The following is a 21209-nucleotide window of genomic DNA, read 5'->3' as shown; positions in this document are numbered from 1 at the left end:
TCAATAATAATCACTACATTTAATGTATATTAAATTTATATTACTGTACGGTCACGGTGCTTGATTGAAATATATAGACATTCGGAAGCGTTATTGATGTTACCATAGCAACACTACCACGCTGTAATCAATATACATAAAACCATCTATATGTCACTGTATTGAATGTAACGAGTATGTAATATATCGCGTAACGATCACGTTGCTCGCAGCTTTCAACGTGTAAAAGTGAATTTTGAATCACCTTCATGTGCATTGTGTCTCGCTCTCTCCTCAGGAGCCTGATATACGAACAGCTGCGTTTGCCTGTATACAGTAATATTGAAGTGCAGCAACAACTTTAAGGATTCGTAAATTAAAAGGCAGGATTCGGCTCCTTTTCATCGTCAAGCTTGTTGTTGCAATTTCTCTCATTAAAGGAATGGTCGTGTGACGTTCTCTGTTTGTATACGTGATTGATTACCGTAATCGCACGATAGCATTACGGATAAACTGAGGGATATTTTACACCTGTATATAAAGTAAGTCACGCACAATCCAAGGTACAAATCAACTGGCAATACGCAAACTTCTTTAAAGCGTATTTCCCACTAAAGACGCAACGCAAGGACGTACGCGCAACGCAAGCGAGTTGACAAAAGACACGGGACTGTTCGAATACCATCGCTTGTGATTGGTCAAATTAGTGTTTACGTCCTTGCGTTGCGTCCAATCGGAAATCAAGGTTTATTTAAGCTTGCACTTCCATTTAGCACAATACCTTCACAGAAATTAATTTTGAAATTAGACCTCATCAAAAGACAATATTGATATGTTTTGTTATTGTTTCAGATTATTACGTCATTATTTCAGTCACGTGTGGAAATTGCTGACGTTTCATTGGTCGTCTACAAACCTACAATTTCGTACGGATGTATTTGTTTCTCTTTCTCGCGGGTGTATAATAGATGCGCTCATGGCAACTTCTTTACGAGTAAATCATAGAAAATGAACTCTTTCATTGATTTTTTAATCTACACTGGATTAGCCTAATCTTACGTGATTTCGAAACACCTGGCTGGCGCTACACGTCGTTTACGCGTTGAAAATAACAATCAATTGATTCCCAGGTAAAAATGACGAATTTGAGAATGCAACATTGAAGATTAATAGCTGTTTCTATGTGTCTATAACACTATTCTAACACATTTAAAATGGGATATTGCGACTTATTAAAGTAATACAGCCTACATATATTTATATTCTTCGAAAATCACGTCGATGCCGACACAACTCAAACTGAACTGCTCATCGTCTGTTTGTTATGGGAGCGGGCGATACAGCTGTAATTAGAATTCTGAAATCTGTTTATTCCGGAGTGGAGAGTGCTTTTAATTATTATTTCGGATATTTATAAAACCATCATGGCTGAATTGTTTCTTGATAACAGACGGCAGAGTCGTAAAATAAGACGAGAGACAACCACGTATCGTTTGCGTCAATCTCACAGCGCGGCGGACATTCTGAAAAGGACGACGTCCCTCCCTAAAGTTCGTATATCACACACAGCAGAAGAGGCAACAAAACACACCGATATGCGTCGGGTTGCTAGCTGCGGCAATCAGCAAATGTCTGGACTTTATGTGGATGAGTTTACTTCCGAAAGGAGTGTTGTTTCTCCAAGCAGGTGTATAGGAACACCATGGGCTGGTGGAGAGTATGTCCAAGATGTTCACTGCTACCCTAATCATTGCTTCGTTAGGGGTCGGTTTTCGACAAGCCCGTGCCCCAATTTAACACCCATGTTGTCAGATGTTCGACAGTTGACGTCAGATAAATGTCATCGGATAAAAAAGGGAAAGGTAAGAATTAATTATTGTTTGTGCTTCATTGATTAGTTGCATTGATTTGGTTTTTTTATGTTTCATTTCACCTTATTTATAGAGGGTGATCCTAAACAGCGTATCCTGACAATCAAGGGGCCCTCTTGATGAGTTAAGAGTGTCTGTGTGTATACTAGTACACTATGGTAAGCCCCTACTCGTCGCGAAAGATGTACTAAGTACATGACCCAAATATGTACACTGGACTTACGGTTTATAGTCCTTATCCGAAAATACTCCAGAATCATGAAGCGAGTTAGGCCCTGTTTCTGCTGCCAACTAAATACCGTATATTATACGGTATTTTTTGAATACCGTATATATACGGTATATTTTTGGCAGCAGAAACTGCGCTCATAAAAAATATACCGTATTTTGTATACCGTATTTTCCCCACAAAATTTGTGGATAAAATACGGTATTTACAAATTTATACCGTATTTTTTGTACCCGTTTCTGCTGCCAATAAAAAATACCGTTTTTTTTTTTTACATGACAAAAGGTCACCATTCGTGTTTTTATTTTCTGTCGCTGTTAGCTGCTTTACACACATGTATAGATATATTCGGCGAAAATGTGGAGCGAATAAGTCACAGTTTTACTAAATAAATGTGTGTGGGGAAGCTAAAATGTCTGACCAACTAAAAGGTAATAAAAGGGACAACCACATTTATAAAGACATTTCTAAAAAAATAAAGCAGGAGTATGGAATAGACTTGTCTCCAAAGCAAGTAAACTCAAAGCTGAAGAGCCTGCGAAAGCAGTACAACATTGCAAAATACAATAACTCGGGGAGGGAACAAATTAATTGTCCCCATTACGATGTTTTCTGTGCTCTCACAACATCTCTATCACTAGGGCTAGGCTGTTGAAAGTGAGACGTAAAACTTCCTTTATTGCGACTTTTAATTATCGATCAAATAAATGAATGGCAATTTGGGTAAAAAAGATGAAATTTAACACGACCACCCAAGAAGTATTGTTAGCAGAAACGGGGTACTAAAAAATACGGTATAAAAAATACCGTATTTTATACCGTATTTTTATACCGTATTTTGAGCAGTTGCAGCAGAAACAGGCCCTTAGGCGTGTATTGATTAGTATATAATATTTGTATTGATTAGCTGCAAATAAGAAAATACAATCGTAATATATACCACCACGTTCGGTAATAAGAATCAATATTTTGACACCACCCGGTGACTGTAATCAATGAAAGATAACATTAGGAACCAACAATTGTTTAACTTTAAAAATACAATCTAGATGAACCTTTTCACTAATGTCTCAACATTTTTTCAGCATTAGGCCTACATAAATTAAATCCAGCACGACCGTATTTATTCAAGTTTTTGCATTATTATTTTATTCAAAATGTTTTAACACAAAACGCACTAAAATATCTTCGATCGCGACACAGAAAAAATGCACATAAATAAGATTGTGTTTATACGGAACATTATTACTTAAGATGGTACAGTCAGTAGTAGTGAATACCGGTTCGAAAATGCGAGCTATTAATATAAAAGCAACTATAATATTTCCTTTATAACAAAATACAGAATAACATTGTATTGTGATGTGCCCAAATGTGGTGGTCATATAACATCAAGTTTGATAGTGTAGACAGAGCTTAAAGCTTGGTTCTCTCAACTGGACGCAGCGCAAGGGCGTACGAGCAATCACAAGCGACGGACGGATCCACGTGTCAAATTACTAGAATATTTTGCATTGATGTTAAATTGTCTCCAAAGCCGTTAAGTTCTTTAATTTCTAGAAATGAAACCAGGTCTTGGAATGTCACATTGTACTTTTTGCATTGTTTTTGTACATTTAGAATGTCAGTGTTATGAAATAAGATAATAGTTGTCGATATTTTATCACAACTGACACACGTGCATTCAAAGTGGTACATTGTATAACCATATACTGTGAATTTTATCACAACTGACACACGTGCATTCAAAGTGGTACATTGTATAACCATATACTGTGAATTTTATCACAACTGACACACGTATTATTATATGCATTTAAAGTGGTACATATAACCATATACTGTGAATTTTATCACAACTGACACACGTATATGCATTTAAAGTGGTACATTGTATAACCATATACTGTGAATTCTATCCGTGTTCTGTCTGGTAAAAATTGGGTAAACAAAAGATGAGAAAAAGCCTATTCCAGAGACTATAACCACAGTTATACAGATATTTGCCTAAATATGAGGTACCCAACATAAGTGGCAAGTGAGACACACAAACATAATCAACACTCAATTCAAACCTCTACATTTTATCAAATCATTTAATTCATTTCGCCCTAATATAGAAAACAAAAACGAACATACAGACAAAACAAATGTAAATCGATGAGGCAGAATTACCCCCGAGATTACCTAAATGTTATAACAAAAATAAAAGAGAGAGGCTCTCCAATTTCTAATTTTTGTCACATAAAGTTTGATGGGGTAGACAGAGCTCTATGCATCAATGTTCAAAGCATTAAATTAACATAAATCATGTATGTAACCAATAATGAAATCGACCCTATATTTACGTATACTGAATCCACGTAAATTAAAGAGACCATTATTTTGTTGGTAATTACCGAAACGACCATCGTAATAGCAGCACATTATAATAATGACTTTTTTGGGAATGCAGTAAATGTCAAATGATTAGGGATAATGTTTAGGTAATCATTAAGTCTGTTTCCGCAAATGTATTCGCGCGAATAGGTATACCGTTGACTAATATGAGTCTAACGTGTTTGTAATGCGGAAACAATGTCCAACCAATCAAAGCTCAGGAATGTTCGATTCGCGCGAATAGATTCACCTAGTTGAAAACAGCCATTAGGAGTACTGTAGTAGACTTCGTATGATGGGAAAAAAGACTGGGTTAATATAATATCATGTGATGTGGTTCGATTCCATCACAAGTCTCTATGATTTAATCCAAGATTGAATTGCATATAAAAAATGCTCAAATAAATAAATGAAACTCATTTTATTTAGTTAGGTTATCATTTATTGACCTGAAAACACTAATCATTGTTACATCATAGAAAACCAATTGTAATAAATTATTGTAAAAAATCATTAAATATTTACATTAATTTACATTTTTATTGAGATTGTCTGCAGCTGTTTTCTTCTAACTACTCACACACCCCCACTACTCTGTGATCTGAACTGATCTTTTAAGTTTTCTCAGTACACTACAGTATTTTATTTACAACGTATTTCTCTCTAAAGCCTGTTGTTTTCCATGCCACTAGACGAATTTATTCGCGTAAACCGATCATATCCATGAGATGAAACGTAAAGAACGAAGCACCCACACGTCACACCGACACTTCCGATTCGCGTGAATAAAATAACAGTGGCAACAAGCTACGCGCTCTGTGGCTCTAATTGTTTCGTATACAGATTCTTTATATTGTCTTTATATTCAATTTCAAAGAACGCTGTTATTTAATAAAATAATGATCAGTGAGAAGAACCGGACAACTGTGAAAGTCTGTCGTATAATCATAATACAACGTCAAATCTTCAGGTTCGTTTTTCGTTCCTCCTAAATAGCCCAAACTGTCCAAAGTATCGTCCGCTTCTAAAAGATTGCACACATCTCGAACTTTCCCGCGAAAAACTTTAATGTTAGTTGATGATAAATGCATTTCTTCTTTGATAATTTCTATGATGCCATATATGGAGATGTGAGAGTTAACTTTGACGGTAAAGTGCCCTGGATACGAGCGTAAATTGTCGAAAGTTGTCAGACGAAGATGCAGCTTGATGTAGGTAGGTCTGTGAACCACAGAGGGCTGCCAGAGACTAACTTTGCAAACAGAACATGGTTGTGATTCCACTCTGGTGGTAACCAGAAGAGGGCGTTCATAAGTATGTTCAGTGTATCTCAATCCTTTGGAAAACTCGAGATAGTCTATAGTGCCATCCTGATCCTTATCAATGTTCTTTGCGAGTGCGTGCAGTTCTACGCTCGAGCAAGGTGCTTCTAAGTCAATCATACCAGCTTTGAATTCATCATACGTTAATACACCATCTCCATCAACGTCACATTTGCGAAATAACTCGATAGCTTTATGTGTGTTGCTGGTTAACCATCTGTCCATACGGTCCACAAAACTGTCGAAAGAATCTTCATTGGATACGAGCAGTTCGGTTGCCTTTTCTAGTTTTTCTTTCTCTCTTTCTGCTTTTGTAAGCTTCTTCTTACCTGACTTTTTTCGCTTTCCACCACTCTTTTTCTTGCCTTTTTTGAGTGGCATTGTCCCTGATCACGCAACAATTATTTAAACAAATATTTCAGCGAGACATAAAACGATCCAATTCTTTAGCCATAGAGCTATTTAGGCCTATGTCAAAGTCTATTCCTTAACTTCACATCGGGCAGCAAATGATTCATTCAACACTTAGTCCGACGTCTGTCTGTCTGGCTGTACTGTTCATGCAGACTCTCTATGCCACCGAATTTAAGTTAACCACCAGTATAAGGCCTAGTAAATATATGTAATGATGACGCCTCAATTTGTTCCTGAAACAGCATGCATGACAGTGAGACTACTACTGTTAGGCCTACTCAGACTGCCCACGACAACTATTGAACTATGAACAATAAACACAACAGCGTCACAATGAGAGATATTGAGAGAAGTACTGTATTGTTTGAAAAGCACTTCCGGGGTTGATATTGATATAACTTTCAAAACTGTTGTAAACAAAAATAAATCAAACTACAAAGTTGATTCTTAAAGATTAACCTTATGTTAATAATCTAAGACTACTAATGAACTAATTTTGATCATCTAAGATCGCATGATTGGCAATAAAACCGCCTTTAATAGGGATATACCTGCTTAGCAACGGTAAACGCGTTAAGTAATAACTTTGTTGCTATGGTCTAATCTACTTTAGAGGGCGGGCTGTATGCTTTGATTGCCTTATCGGTATTTACCTTGGTGTTTGTTATGTGTTGTTTATAAATTACATTTTTTTGTGTTCTTTTGTCCAAATTTGGGTTTGTTCATCAACAAAGCGTAGTCATCTGCGAGTTACTTTTTGTTTGAGATTAAATTATTTTCAATAAGAGACCGTCCAATTACTGAGTTAAGAACTTGTTTAGTACTGTAAGACTGGTTAGTTAGTATACAAAAGTTCAAGTCACTTTGTTGGAAGTTTAGCCCGAGCAGAGCAAGTGAGCCATGTGAAATCGTAAGCCTAGCTTCGATTGGAAGGTGAGAATTACTCTATAATTATTAGACAAAAATGTATTATGTGTATCTACTTTTTTGTAATTTTAGTTATAAGTAGACACCAGAAAAACAACTGGAGACTGGATCTCATCGTAATCGATATTAGTGTGACCATTTTTGTTTTTGTACATGATAGATAGATATGCTGTATATTGTTTACACTACATTAAAACAAAATAGATACTGCTTTTTGGGCTTCTTTATGTAATTAAAAAAATGTTACCTTCTGGTAAACCAAATAAACTAGTTTAATAGTTAGATAGTTTTCTCATCTTTCTTTGTAGTTTGTAAGTGATGTTGGATCCAAATACACCCTGGTTGTCACAGGGTTACAAGAATTTTGAGAGAGAAAACTTTTATCGCAATGACGTCAGGAACCGTAGTCGACCATCGAGTACCCACAGTACTCGTCAACAAACAAGACGAGTGAAGAGTGCCACACACCGAAGAGTTACGACTCCTGTCAATTTTCAACCTTCAAATCGACCCAAAAGCGCTCGACCACCAAGTACCCAAATATACCGGCATGAGAAAGTTGATTGTTACAATTACAGGGTGGATTCACAGAGCTCGACGAGAACTCCTCTCCGACACAGACGTACACAAAGTGCTCGTTTTGCGACCCAATCATCAGATCAGGAAAATATTCAAAATAGTCCGCTCTATAAGAAATATTATGAAGAACTTGAAAGTTTAGCGTCGATGGAAAATGGAAGTTGCTTGTATTGTCCAGTCGATTGTAGACCGCCGTCCAGTAGTAGTTTCAGACCAACTTCTTCTACTGGTCTTCTTGCAACTTTGTTGCCATCGCATTTTGAGCGCTATGTGTTTTGGACACGTCCGCAAACTGCACCACCAACGGTAGGGTTAAATGATAAGATAATTTTTTTTTTATGTTTATTTTATTTAAAGAAGGAGTATCTTTACTCAAATCAGCAATTAAATAAATCTAATTTAATAATTTGTTGTTAAGAGGAGGTTATTCATTGAATTTTTGTGAATATATGGTTCTATAATCATAGTAGGCCTATCTCTGTCTACACTATCAAACTTTATGACAAAAAATGTGATGTGCCCATATATGGACATGATGTCATATCACTACCATATTTAGGCATATCACTACCATATTTGGGCCATCTCACTTTTTGTCTAGTTTGATAGTGTAGACAGAGCTTAAGATCATCAGTTATGCGAGGAATAAAGCAATACATTTTGTGCAATAAAAAAAGTCCATGAATGAATCTCAATATACCTTCTGTGCTCAGGTGTGTTCATTTAAAATAAGTCAAATGAGGTACTGTAGTATTATTCTTGGAAGGGAAATTTAATTGCTTTTATACTTAGAAGCACTTTACCTTGCTTTTCCTAGAGTACCATTAACAGAAAGAGACTGGTAAATAAGTAACATACTAAGTAAATAATGAGTGGAAACACTTAAAACGTCATTCATTTAATTTGCTTAGCATGCTTTCTTACTATGATGCTTCAGATGGTTGGGATCAGTTGGTCATTGATTGATGATGATGCATAAACCAGTTTAGTCTTACCGTTCCCATCAATAAATATTGCTAGGTTATAACTCTACACACAACAATCATACAGTATCATATTCCTCTTTTAAAATATCTCTGAGATGAGTATCCTATTTTAATCCTCCGTTTGGTTTGGAGTTCTTTAAGGTCTCTTTGGATCATGATCTGGAAGTTCCTACATTTTTTTTCACTTAGTCGGATCTATCTGAATTGGAATAATATTATAATAATTATAAAATATAAATATTTTTTTTATATCCTTTTTTTTCTCAATTGTGGTGTAGCCCATTTCTATTCATTCTTTCATTCTGTGACAAAGATATAAAACATTTTAAAAAACAACAATTTTTTATTTATTTTTCAAAAATGTAATGCAATGTTCATGTATTTTACAAGTAAAAATAAAGTTGAAGAATATCTTACTTGTCAAACCATAATGATAGAGGAGTGTATTTTTTGAAAGAAAAATTACTAGCCTAGAAAATATTGTTCACAATAAACTAAAATCCTTTTTCATTGTGATATCATTGAAATGGATCAAACTTGTATTCTGTAGTTTGTTTTTATCGGTTTCTATGGTGACTACTTCCTGTGTATTGTGTTGTAGTAACCATAGTTTTGTAGTTTTCTATAGCTTTTGACATGTTATATATTGTTCATGCTTATCCTAGATATACTGTATATTACTGCCTTTTTTAAACATTGTATTTAACATGTGCATACTTTCTCTTGTTTTTCACAGAAGAAAATATTTTTAATATTACCAGCCAATGAGCACCTAAGGCCTACTTTTTATTTAAAAGTGTATCTGATGAAATGTTCTACACAATTAGCTAAAATTGTTTATAATGTTTGTAAATTTACAAATATAGTTGGAGCCTATAATATTTATCTAAATAATATGTGAACTACACAAACCTACTTAAACTTATATTAATTATGAGTTTAGAAAGGACATTAGCACTCAGAATTTATCAAGCACAATAAATTTGGACCATTAGTAATAAGCAGGTAAAAACTGTAGAACATTTGCTTATTTAACCAATTTTTATCTCTCTTTTTGTAGAGAAGAGAATACTTCCAATTACCAAGACATAACAATGTAAGTACACAATTGAGTTTAACGTCATTTAAGTCTCTTTTGTCAAACTATTTTCCAAAGTGTGAATAAGTTTTTCTCTTCAGAGACAAAGAGAGACATCAGTTAGTACTATTATACTGTATTTAGTAGTAATCATGCTGCAAGCACTTTACAACACACTTCTGGTAGTATTTTGTATTTCTATTTAATTTTTTACAAGAAATATTAGTGTTTTTTATCATTTATTGCTTTTTCTTCTATTTATTTGTGTTTTATATTCCAAAATTATAATTTACTTTAAATTGTTTTTTATTTTGCAAAAAAATATTGTGGATTTTGTTATGTTTATAGATTTGTATTTCTCTTCTTTGATTGTGTTTTATAATTCAAATTTATTATTTAAATCATGATCCGGTCATTTAGGAACTTATTTTTTCCTGTAACGATTTCAGTGGAAGTTAAATCTTTCAGAAAAACATTAGTACTGTGATTTTCAATACAGAGGCCATTTCTTTCTTTTTAATCATTTTATCTCTTTAGTGTGTTAACTGTTATTAATTTGTTTTTTATTTAAAGATACGACGTGGCAAAGTTCCTCACTACACAAACTTTGTTAGCTCAATCAGTCTTGCTGATCGTGACTCGACGCCATCACCACCTCCACATCCAAGGAGAGCATTTGAAGATGCACATCACGGCAGGAGAGAACTACGCAGATGCGTACATCGGAGAAAGCAACCGGTCGAACAAATGGTTAAAAGAAAAAATGAAGAATTTATTTCAGTTGAAGATGAAAGAGATAATGATACAGGTTAGTTATAAATGTATTCATTCTAAATTAAGCAATTTCACGTTAAATTTTGCTTCACTTTTTTTACTTTTTTCATTAAGTGAGATTAGTTATTCAGTCAAACAATTGAAGTCTAATCTCCGAAAAATAACAGAATTCTTGTTAAAACTTCTTCCTTGTATTATAAATATTTAAAAAAGGTTTTCTGTTATTTTCTTTAGCTAAAATTAATAATAACATATCTAGTCTAATTTATCATATTTACAGGGCTGAATCTAGGTGTAACAAAAGTTTCTCATCCCCTTCAAGGCACTATTCCTCAAGGCACTACCCCTCACATTCCTACCCTTCAAAGGAACACCCTTTATGGTACTGCTCCTCAGGATGTTGACAAGAGTAGCTCTGATTCAAATGGCAGTGCTCTTGAGGACAATGTGTTTCCTTCTTTGAATGAGGTCCAACAATCACAGAATACTATGACTATCAGAGTGACAGTGAAAGATAAAGGTTTGCTTTGCATCGCTGCTCTTTTAGCTTCAAGCATGTGTGTAAATCAATGTCATATTTAGTACAGTCAATTCTGCCAAACTCATTCTGGATCAAAATCTTTAGGTTCGAATTTTAAAGAATGAATGTTTTGGGTGTGGGACACAATCCATTCTTTGTAGAGTTCTTGTATTTGGAAAATCTTGTTTTGGTAAAGTTGACTGTATAGATTGTGGAGCATATGATTCTCATTAACATTTATTCATTATAAGTACTTTTTTCCAAAAGTGTCTTTACAAAATTCATTGTTTCCGTTTAATTATTTTATAATCAAAATTCTTGCATTGTTCAATAGATATAAGTTTCACTTCATCTTCATAGTCTACATAAATCTGGCCAATTTTAGGATTATGTTATTTTGATCATGTACAGGTGCAATTATTCCTTGTACAGTAGTTTCAAATAAAACTTTGTTTATTTGTAGTGTATTGTTTACAGTACTTATTAGTGACATTATTGTTGTTGTAAAATAGCTCAAGGAAAGAAAGATGAAGATGAACCACGGTTTGAAAATAGCAGAAACAACTTTGAGAAAAATTCTTTGGAGAATATTGATATAAATGAAGAAACAGTTCTTAAATCAAATGTTTTTGAAGATTTTCCTTCAGAGAAAACTGATCTCCATAACGATAAATTTGGCACTGTCTCTGAAATTACCCCTAAAAATAATGAGACTGCTGATGTTGCCCAGATGACCTTTGACTCCGACAAAACTCTGCTGGGTCACACTGATCCAGATGACATTATCCCTGATGGCAGCAATTTGTGTGCTATAGTTGAAGAAATGTCAACTCAGCTTTCTTTGGATATGTCCTCCGAAATTCACCAACCGGAGAATGCAATGGCAGTCAAGTTAGCCTTTGAACCCAAAGACACTCTGCTGGGTCACTCTGCTCCGTATGACTTTATCCCTGATAGCAGCAATTTGTGTGCTATAGTTGAAGAAATGTCAACTCGGCATTCTTTGGATATTTCCTCTGAGATTCACCAACTGGAGAATGCAATGGCAGTCAAGTTAGCCTTTGAACCCAAAGACACTCTGCTGGGTCACTCTGCTCCGGATGACTTTATCCCTGATAGCAGCAATTTGTGTGCTATAGTTGAAGAAATGTCAACTCGGCATTCTTTGGATATTTCCTCCGAGATTCACCAACTGGAGAATGCAATGGCAGTCAAGTTAGCCTCTGACACTGAAGGTTTGAGATCGCTTATAATTGCTTTCGTGGACTTTTGTGTTGTAGTAGAGAAGATATAGTTACTGTTTTGTAGATTTCTTCTGTAACGTGACTCGAAAATACAACTGCATTTTTATTTCAAATATTTAGCTCATGGTCACGTAATAATATCAACTTCAGCACTTGTCTTATTAGTATTTTATAACTTTTTAGGTAAATTCCATTCTTTGAATTGCACAACAACGAGAAACAGTTGCTAAGTGTCTCCATATAAATGTGTAATATAATAAAACACTACTTGAGCTTTTCTTCATGTGCATTTTATATATTTGCTCCTGTCACTTAAACAATTTTCATTCAAAATGTTGTAATTAGTATAGTTTTAGAAGTTTGCATGTTTATATTTTACAGTGTTAAGTACAGTCTGTAATTTGTTCTACTAATTAATACATTTTATTTATTATTAGCTGATCTGATGTACAAATGACAGTATGTGGCAATGTCTTTGTATTTCAGAAAAGTTTTAAAGTACTGGATGTTTTACGGTACTATTTTACTATTCAAGATATGTCTAACTACTCATTTTATGTTTTGTATTTGAGAACTGTATTAGTAATCCATCCATACAAATAAAAGAAATTTGCTATTCATTTAACATTCTATTCATATAATAAAATATATGCTGAGTTATTTAATTAATCCTAATGTTCTTGGTTCACTTGCTGTAACAGTAAAATGTAATATATTGCAAAAACTTACTGTGACTGAAAAATTACAAACCAATTTCTCCATGTTAAAGCTTGCTTAACATGATAAGTAGAGAGGACATAAACATCACGCACCATCATTTTTTTAGTATTGCATACAAAATTGTTTATCTTTATATTATTGTTCCTTATCTTTTCAGAAGAAGAGTTACTGAAGCTAGTAGAAGATGATGTCATCATTCATGATCTCACACCAGACCTGATAGAGAGCGAAGCTGATCAGAAAACTGAGCCGTATGCCCCGGTAATTTGAGATTCAAATTTATCATACTGTAGTAATCTGCAATTTGTTCAAGTGTGAAATTGATAAGTGGGTATACAAAATAATACTCTATATACTTAATTTATTGGATATTTTTTGGCTTAATAGACACCAACACCCCTTGCGTCACCACCACTATCTCCACCGCCTCCACCAATAGAGGAAAGCCAATTGGAAAGAGAGCCCACACCACAACCACAGACAACAACACTGCCACCATCACCACCAAAGGAACAACAAGAACCACAACCTGAAGAAGAACTGCAAGATGAACTACCAATACCCGAAGTGACATCACTACCAGCACCAGAAGTGATATTACCAACAGCATCCATTTCTCAAGAAAGGTTAGATGAGCCATCAAGTATAGAACCCGTCTTAGAGGAAGACTCTATACCACCTGTAACAAAGAAAGAAGTCACATTTCAACAACCATTTGTTCAAGAAGTAAGTCTCCTGCTGTTTATTTTTATTTTTTTTGGAGAAAGCTCCTCTTTCATACATATTGTACAGAAAAGGTCGGACGACTACACACAGGTTAGCAAATGAGTAGATATACCACGGGAATAAGTTAGATGAATCTGTTTATTCTACAAATAAATACAGAAAAGAATCATAAACAACCTTTAACCTTATACCATAGCATTATAACCTCAATAATCATATATAAATCTCCATACCAACATTCAATCATAAAATAAACTGTTAAGAGCATAATCAAATATAAACAATACTGAGTATTAAAATACAGATACAATAATGTTTCTCATAAACTTGTCATTAATGTTCTTGGTAACTTTCATCATAATACCACATTTTACATAGATTTTAACATGACTCACAACTTTGCCGGATATAAATAGATTATACAGCGTACAGTTTCTACAGTTACGTTCTCAGGTTAGCAAAAGCACATGAATAACTTCATAGCCTAAAACAATATAATTATATTCATTATGTATCAATACCATGCTTAACTCATACGTATAAACAAAACCTCCATTCAGAACAAAAAGCAACTCTGATCTATAAATAATGTTAACCTACAGCAAAGTTAACGCGAGGTCAGATACGAATCACTCATGCGTGACGGATCAAATTCAGAGTGAACATTCTTATGCAACCGGTCTATACCTAGAAATTCTAAGTTACATACATAGCATCTAAAGCATCAATATTATCATGTGAACCAATATATCGGATACTAAATTTAGCCTAAATATATTTAGGAATATTACAAAATGTTTCGGTCTATCATCATAACAACCTTGTCTTATATAGTCTACCGTATCACTCAAAATGGCGGCTACCACGATTCAGCACATGTTCAAGATAAATCTTATAATTAAAGGCAAAATATCGTAACTATGACTAAACAAATAGTATCACATAAATATAATAAACTTACATTTATCATTGTAATTTACACAAGCAATCGTACGGAACAGATCACGGAAATATAGACGGAATTTCCGGACAGCTCAAATACACATGTCTACAGTAACTCGACTATAGCTGAACTGTACCACACAACCGTAGGTGGCAGCAAATATTACTCGTCCATCGTATACAAGATTATCGCAATAATCTTACACATATCTCAAATGTCTATTGCAATGCTCAAAATACCTGATAATTCAAATTTATTCTTGAAATTTTATAGCACCATTTTGAAGATCTTGAAACAAAAGAAGAAACTACTGATGTTGCTGAATCAGAGGTGGCAACAGAAGAAAATGGAGAGGAAGAAGCCAATAAAGATATGGAAGACAAAACAGAAGATGATGCAACTCAGGTAAATAAAAGAATCCAAAATATAACATATTTACAGTACTGAAAGTCACAAACAAATTTCCAAATTGTTTGTTTTTTTTTATTTTTTCAGATTGAAACCGCAAATTCATATGACAATCAAAATCCAGATGATGTTGTCTCAAATACAAACACATCAAGGTAAGAAAAAAACATCAATAAGTGAAATCCTTTATACCTAATTTCAGTCTACAGATATAGTTTATTTATTTAACATCTTTCAAAATTGTTTTGCAAGCTAAAATGTAGAGAATTAAGTTCCCTTGATATCAAGATGCATGTACACTATTACCATTTTCTAAAAAAGAATGTTTCTTTGTTTTTCCTAAAGGTAGTTTTAAATTCTACTAAAATATTTTTTTTATAGTGCGAATCAAACCAACTCTGAAGAAGATGATACTAAAAAACGAAGGCCACTAGGTCCAGCTCCAAAATATAAAGTAGATATATTTGGAATGGATGCACAGGTAAGACATCAAACTGTCAACCTTTCAAATCCTGACAGACAATCCAAGTTTTCTAAAAGTCATCTATGTTTTTAGAATGTTATGAAGATCATAATCTTTGCTATAGTGTGAATTATTTCTGGTAAAAAACTACATTAGTAGATGTGTTTAGATCTAAGTGCTAGTGTCTATATTATCAAATTAAATGTTCTTTGTAAATATCTACGATTTTTTTATATTCGTAGTATTTCTTTATCTTGTAAAGTGAGATCTGTTAGAAATTTAAAAAAATAAATATTTGACAATGTTTCTTTTTTTCTTTTTCTTCTCTTCTTTCTTTGTTTTCTTCCACAGTCATTAAAAGTATGTATACTGTACTTGAATTCTTTATGTTTGCTTGCTTTACTTAATTTTTTACAGCTTGCTACATGATCAACATATTTTTAGTTTTGCAAAAAGAGTTTCATTATAACCTTACCTTTGCTTAGAGGCTTGCAATTCCATTTTTCCCACAGCCATTACCCTCACCAATTTGTATTGACTTTGCCAATAGACAGTTTTACAGCATCCATCCATGCTTTGTCATCAACTGATCAAAAATATTGCAACATTCACTCACTGCTCTCTTATCAATTTGCTTATAGACAATACTACAGCTTTTACTACTTAGTCGCTTTCTTCATTATATTTCACTTCAGTAGTAAAAAATAATCATACCACACTAGCTTTTTAAATTAATCAGTTGGTGGAAAGACAAAACTGCATATATATTTAATACTGGTACATTAAAAGCATTGTTCTATGTTTAGGGCTGAGCATTACTAATAAAAACATAAAACCTCACACATACGCTTCTACACTATGTTTTTATACATTACCTTATGACCATAACTGTGAGTTTGCCTTTTTGGTGTGCATGAAATTTACTCAAGGATAAGCTAATCGTTGTGTCAACCAAACTTTACAAAACCTTATAATATTCTTAATTATTTATGCAGGATCTTCTGGATATTGAGATGAGGTTGCGACGAAGAGGAGCAGAACCATCACCAGATTCTCCAGATATCACTGACATCTCTGACATCGATGTCAAGGTAAGAATCATCATGAGTCACTTGAGGGAAGCATGTTTAATATCCTAGCTTTTGCATTTTATACTGGTGTCTTATATTTTGGGTAAAAAGAAGTGATTATCCATTAACAACAGAAGCCAATTTACATAAGTCTCACTTACTGTATGTAAGTCCCTAATTAACATTGGCACAAACCACTGATGTTTTTATTTATTTATTTTTATTATTAAACTCATCTATAGTAATAATTTAGTTAAATTAGTGTGTTAAAATATTTAAATTTCAATGATTTACTTGTATAAAAAACAGATTTACTGGGATTTGTTGCAGGTGAAGCATGAAAGCCAAAAGGTGGCAAACTGAATAAAACAAGGAATGTTTCTTACTATTTTCAGAAACCCAAAATGCAAACTTGGTTACGTGGACGCTTAGCTCTCTCTCGTCAATCCAGTCGGTTTGAAATCCCAATGGATGTACGAGTCCTGGAGTCCATGACTCCAATGGATTATCTTCTTGGTTACTGCCGGATAAATAAACGTCGCCAGGCAATGTATAAGAAAGCATTCAGAAAGGTGGATAAGGATAATGATGGAGTAATCAGTTTAAAGGTAAATCATATTTGAGAAATCACCAAACGAATTCAGTAAATTCAGTTATAAAAATGATAAAAGTAAGGATAGTTCAAACTTTTTTTCACAGTCTAAGCTGTCTAAATGGGAAATGAAATCATTTATTGTGGTTTATTTCATTGTTGGCAGCAAATGTAGACTGATTTGACCATTTCTCAAATGACTTATGTATTTCATGTAAATTATCAGTGTTTTCATTTTTTGTAAAATTGTGGTTGCAGGAAATGGAGAAAGGTTTGAATGAAATATTTGTAGACTCCATTGAACCAGAACAAGTTGAGACTCTGCTTGATTTACTGAAGATAGAACAAAGTGTGAAGTTACGATCAAAGATGTTTTGTGCAATATCAGCTTTGACAGAGAGGTTACTGTTCCAGCAACTCACGTACATAGACTTTTTTAATATCTCCACAAACCTTTGTATTGAAATGGAATTTCTTGTTAGCTTGTTAGCATCCAGTCTAGTCAAACAATCATCATAACCATCTTGTTAGCTTGTTAGCATCCATTCTAGTCAAACAATCATCATAACCATCAAATTTAATATTGTTATAGTTATTATGTACAACCTATTGTGCCCAGAAATTATACTGGAATGAATAAATCACTTTGTTTTATTAGGAAATCCATCAGATCACCTATTGTTTTCTTTGTATCTTAGGTAAGCTGTCAGTAACCAATAATTAAACTTTCAATTGTTTATCTTATAGAACTGAAGAAGCAGCAGAATTACTCAACCATAAAAAGGAGAGAATAGAAGACGCAGATTTCTCTGCATTGGACTGGAAACTAGAAGGTTGCAAGATACAGCCAGAGTTAAGACGGCTGCTCTACCAATTATGATGATACATTTTGGAACTAGAAGGTTGCAAGATACAGCCAGAGTTAATACGGCTGCTCTACCAATTATGATGATACATTTTGGGACTAGAAGGTTGCAAGATACAGCCAGAGTTAAGACGGCTGCTCTACCAATTATGATGATACATTTTGGAACTAGAAGGTTGCAAGATACAGCCAGAGTTAAGACGGCTGCTCTACCAATTATGATAATACATTTTGGAACTAGAATGTTGCAAGATACAGCCAGAGTTAAGACGGCTGCTCTACCAATTATGATAATACATTTTGGAACTAGAATGTTGCAAGATACAGCCAGAGTTAAGACGGCTGCTCTACCAATAATGATGATACATTAAGACTAGAAATAGAAGTTGGCAAAATACAGCCAGAATTAAGACGACTGCTCTTTTACCAAGTATAACATTGTAATGGAAAATAGAAGGTTGCAAGATAAAGCCAAATTTAAGATAGTTGGCCAGAAAAGATGGCTACTCTACAAATTATGATGAGCTACCGTTGACTGGCAACTAGAAGGTTGCAAGTTAGAGACACAGTTAACATTTATAACACCCAATTAAATCCTATTCTTTCCTGTCAAAGATATAGTATCATGTTGAAGATAAATAATGAACAATTTTTATTTTATTTAAAAAAATATATAAAGTAAATAAATGTATTAACTTTTGTAAATTGAAGATAATTTGAAAGAACATAGCAATGCACTCACATCTCCATAAAAGGTTTTGTCCTTATTCATAACTGTCATTCTGTATAATGTTAGAAAAAAAAAGAATCAGTATTTATTCATTATTTACTGCCCTCTTCTTCACTTCCGACTCCAAAATTCTGCTAACCGTGTATGTACACTTACTCCACGCCGTTGTCGCACCATCAACCTTCAGTGGCTCCCCATTAAAGAATGTATTACCTTCAAAATTGTTGTTTTAACATTTAAAGCTTTTATTTTGTTCCCGTCCATCACCAACAATGCCTTAACTCCTCTGCTATCAGACTTACGGTGTAGGCCTATACTCATTTTTTTTTGTTGCATCCTCTCTTTGGAACGAACTCCCACCTTTTGTAAAACGTTCACCCACTTTTGACTCATTTAAGATTAATTTAAAAACTTACTTATTTAGAAAATTTTAGGACACAATGCACCTTTGATCATCTTTTGGAATTGGCGCAATAAATGTTAGAATATTATTTTTTTTTCCAAATGATATATTATTTATAATGAAACTATGTAATGTGTAAAATGAAATGATAAAAACTAAAAGCCATGAATTTGACTAGATTGATTGACAACTCTGTTGTATGTTGCATTTTTCTGATCATAGTGTTTCTGAACATGTCGTTTGTAATTTTCAGAGCTTCTTTCATATCGATGCATACATGACCAGTTAGTACGTCAAATGACCTTCCTTCTGATTCTGATTATTCGAAGGTTCGACCGACGTAAACTTAGAGGCACGCGACGTTACTTTTCTCAAAAACACGTCCGTGCGCGCTTTCATTTTATAGAGCAAACAATGTTACTGTTATCCTACCATTCAATTCTTGAAAAAACGTTTCTCTATGACGTCTTATTTTAAACATTTTAATTAGTACAGTATTTTAATTGTTTTCTATTTCTTAAAGAAAAAATATTTAATGTATCTGTTTATTGTTACCAATATAGCATACTGTAGGCCCTATTTTATTTCAATTGTCTGATTTTCTATGGTCCTATGATCAGTTCGGCTGAATCATGGAAAAATTGTTTATATAATATTTAAATGAGTCCGCCATGGTTGAATTAAATAGTGAAAAAATAGCACCATTAATAAAATACAGGAAATCATAATGTCACCAGGGGCGCAGCCAGCAAAGAAATAAAGGGGGGGGGGGGTCAACAAATATGTGAGTATTTTTCGAGCGAAGCGAGCAACCATGGGCTGGGGGCCAGGGGGCCGCTAAGGGCCCTGGTTCGGGTTCTGGAAGCTTTGGCGGTCTAGGGCAATCTAGATAATTTGAATCGGTTTACTCACACATAAATATGACAATGTTAACACTAATAAACTGCAACAAAGAAAACAAAAAACAACTCTCATTTTCATTACAGAACATTTTTAGTCGCGTGGACGCGACTCTATAGTTCACTATTTCGGTCGGTCGGTCTGTCTGTCGGTCCGGTATCACTATGCGTTTTAGCACGCGACTTATGGCTGTTGGCCTCCCCCCCCCCCCCCCCCCCCTCCTTCCCACTGGCTGCGCCCCTGGCTCACACGAGAATTCGCAGTATGGAAGTATGATTTAAAATATTGGGCTGCGGCGGAGCGTCTGTTGGGTGGGTGTGGTGTGGTATGGTCTTCTAACCACACTAATGGAGAGTTTAGTAACAAACGGCACCAATTTAATTCCGGAACAGGAAGTAGTATGTCTACCTAACAATAAATAATGCTCGAATACGTTCTTTGTTAACTTACAAAGACATCACCGGTACTACTTTATGGCTTTGCAATATCTCCACGTACCTCTTATCGGCGGATATCGGTGGCAACGCCTTATTTTGTACCTTTACGGAATCATTGATACTACATACTAGATAATAATTCACATAGGACTATGGGCATCCCCATGATAGGGCGTGGCTAGTTGTACAACCCAGTGCTTCATCTATCCCGGATTTTTAAATATTTACCAATTTGGTGTCCAGGTAAGAGTAAATGTACATTGTTGTACAAAACTGTGATCACAGCACACAGTAGGTCTGGTGGTTAGCATTCACTCTTCAATGGAGGAACTATCGTTTTTAATGAGAGTAATTTTCAAGGCAAAAACAAAACATTTTTGCAATTTCTACGTTGAGGAATTAAAATAAGTGAGTTTTATTTCAACAGTGCAGTGGTATGCAAAAATACATGACGTAGTGGCCGGACCTACTTGATTGTACTAGTGGTTCAGCATGTGTTCTATTCTAAAATGAATCTGTCGCAAAATCATTTAAAACTATATTTGTCATACAAATTTCTATATAAATTTCTAAGTATACCACAGATCAGTATGTATATTATCAAAATGTGATTTAGGCATTCAATTTATCTATAATAATATGTGTACAGA

At 34.2% G+C, this 21209-nt stretch overlaps 2 protein-coding genes across 4 annotated transcripts; one reads left to right on the top strand and one right to left on the bottom strand.

Moving 5' to 3' along the window:
* Positions 1-839: 839 nt before the first annotated feature.
* Positions 840-19940, top strand: LOC140044418 (uncharacterized). Of its 3 annotated transcripts, XM_072088914.1 has the most exons (14): positions 6838-7127; positions 7430-8006; positions 9747-9782; positions 10338-10572; positions 13180-13283; positions 13410-13748; positions 14965-15096; positions 15187-15254; positions 15481-15580; positions 15914-15922; positions 16558-16653; positions 17028-17240; positions 17483-17646; positions 17972-19940. In XM_072088914.1, the coding sequence occupies exons 2-14, from the start codon at positions 7440-7442 to the stop codon at positions 18102-18104; spliced, it is 2196 nt and encodes a 731-aa protein (XP_071945015.1). In that variant the 5' UTR covers positions 6838-7127; positions 7430-7439; the 3' UTR covers positions 18105-19940. The 3 variants fall into 3 exon arrangements, with proteins under 3 accessions (XP_071945017.1, XP_071945015.1, XP_071945016.1); XM_072088916.1 differs by lacking the exons at positions 6838-7127; positions 7430-8006 and adding an exon at positions 840-1841; XM_072088915.1 differs by lacking the exon at positions 15914-15922.
* LOC140043307 (uncharacterized) lies at positions 4670-6745 on the bottom strand. The gene has a single exon (XM_072087809.1). The coding sequence runs from the start codon at positions 6159-6161 to the stop codon at positions 5343-5345; it is 819 nt and encodes a 272-aa protein (XP_071943910.1). The 5' UTR covers positions 6162-6745; the 3' UTR covers positions 4670-5342.
* Positions 19941-21209: the final 1269 nt, after the last annotated feature.

Source organism: Antedon mediterranea, chromosome 3 (assembly GCF_964355755.1).
Source record: "Antedon mediterranea chromosome 3, ecAntMedi1.1, whole genome shotgun sequence".
In the NCBI taxonomy this organism is placed as follows: Eukaryota; Metazoa; Echinodermata; class Crinoidea; order Comatulida; family Antedonidae; genus Antedon; species Antedon mediterranea.
The sequence above is the reverse complement of the archived record's forward strand: the minus strand, read 5'-3'. Positions and strand labels throughout refer to the sequence as shown.

Coding starts and splice junctions, on each gene's coding strand:
- LOC140043307 (XM_072087809.1), bottom strand. CDS start 6,161: ATGCCACTCAAAAAAGGCAAGAAAAAGAGTGGTGGAAAGCGAAAAAAG.
- LOC140044418 (XM_072088914.1), top strand. CDS start 7,440: ATGTTGGATCCAAATACACCCTGGTTGTCACAGGGTTACAAGAATTTT. Junction 13,284..13,409: donor AAACTGAGCCGTATGCCCCG/GTAATTTGAGAT, acceptor TTGGCTTAATAG/ACACCAACACCCCTTGCGTC. Junction 15,255..15,480: donor TCAAATACAAACACATCAAG/GTAAGAAAAAAA, acceptor TTTTTTTTATAG/TGCGAATCAAACCAACTCTG.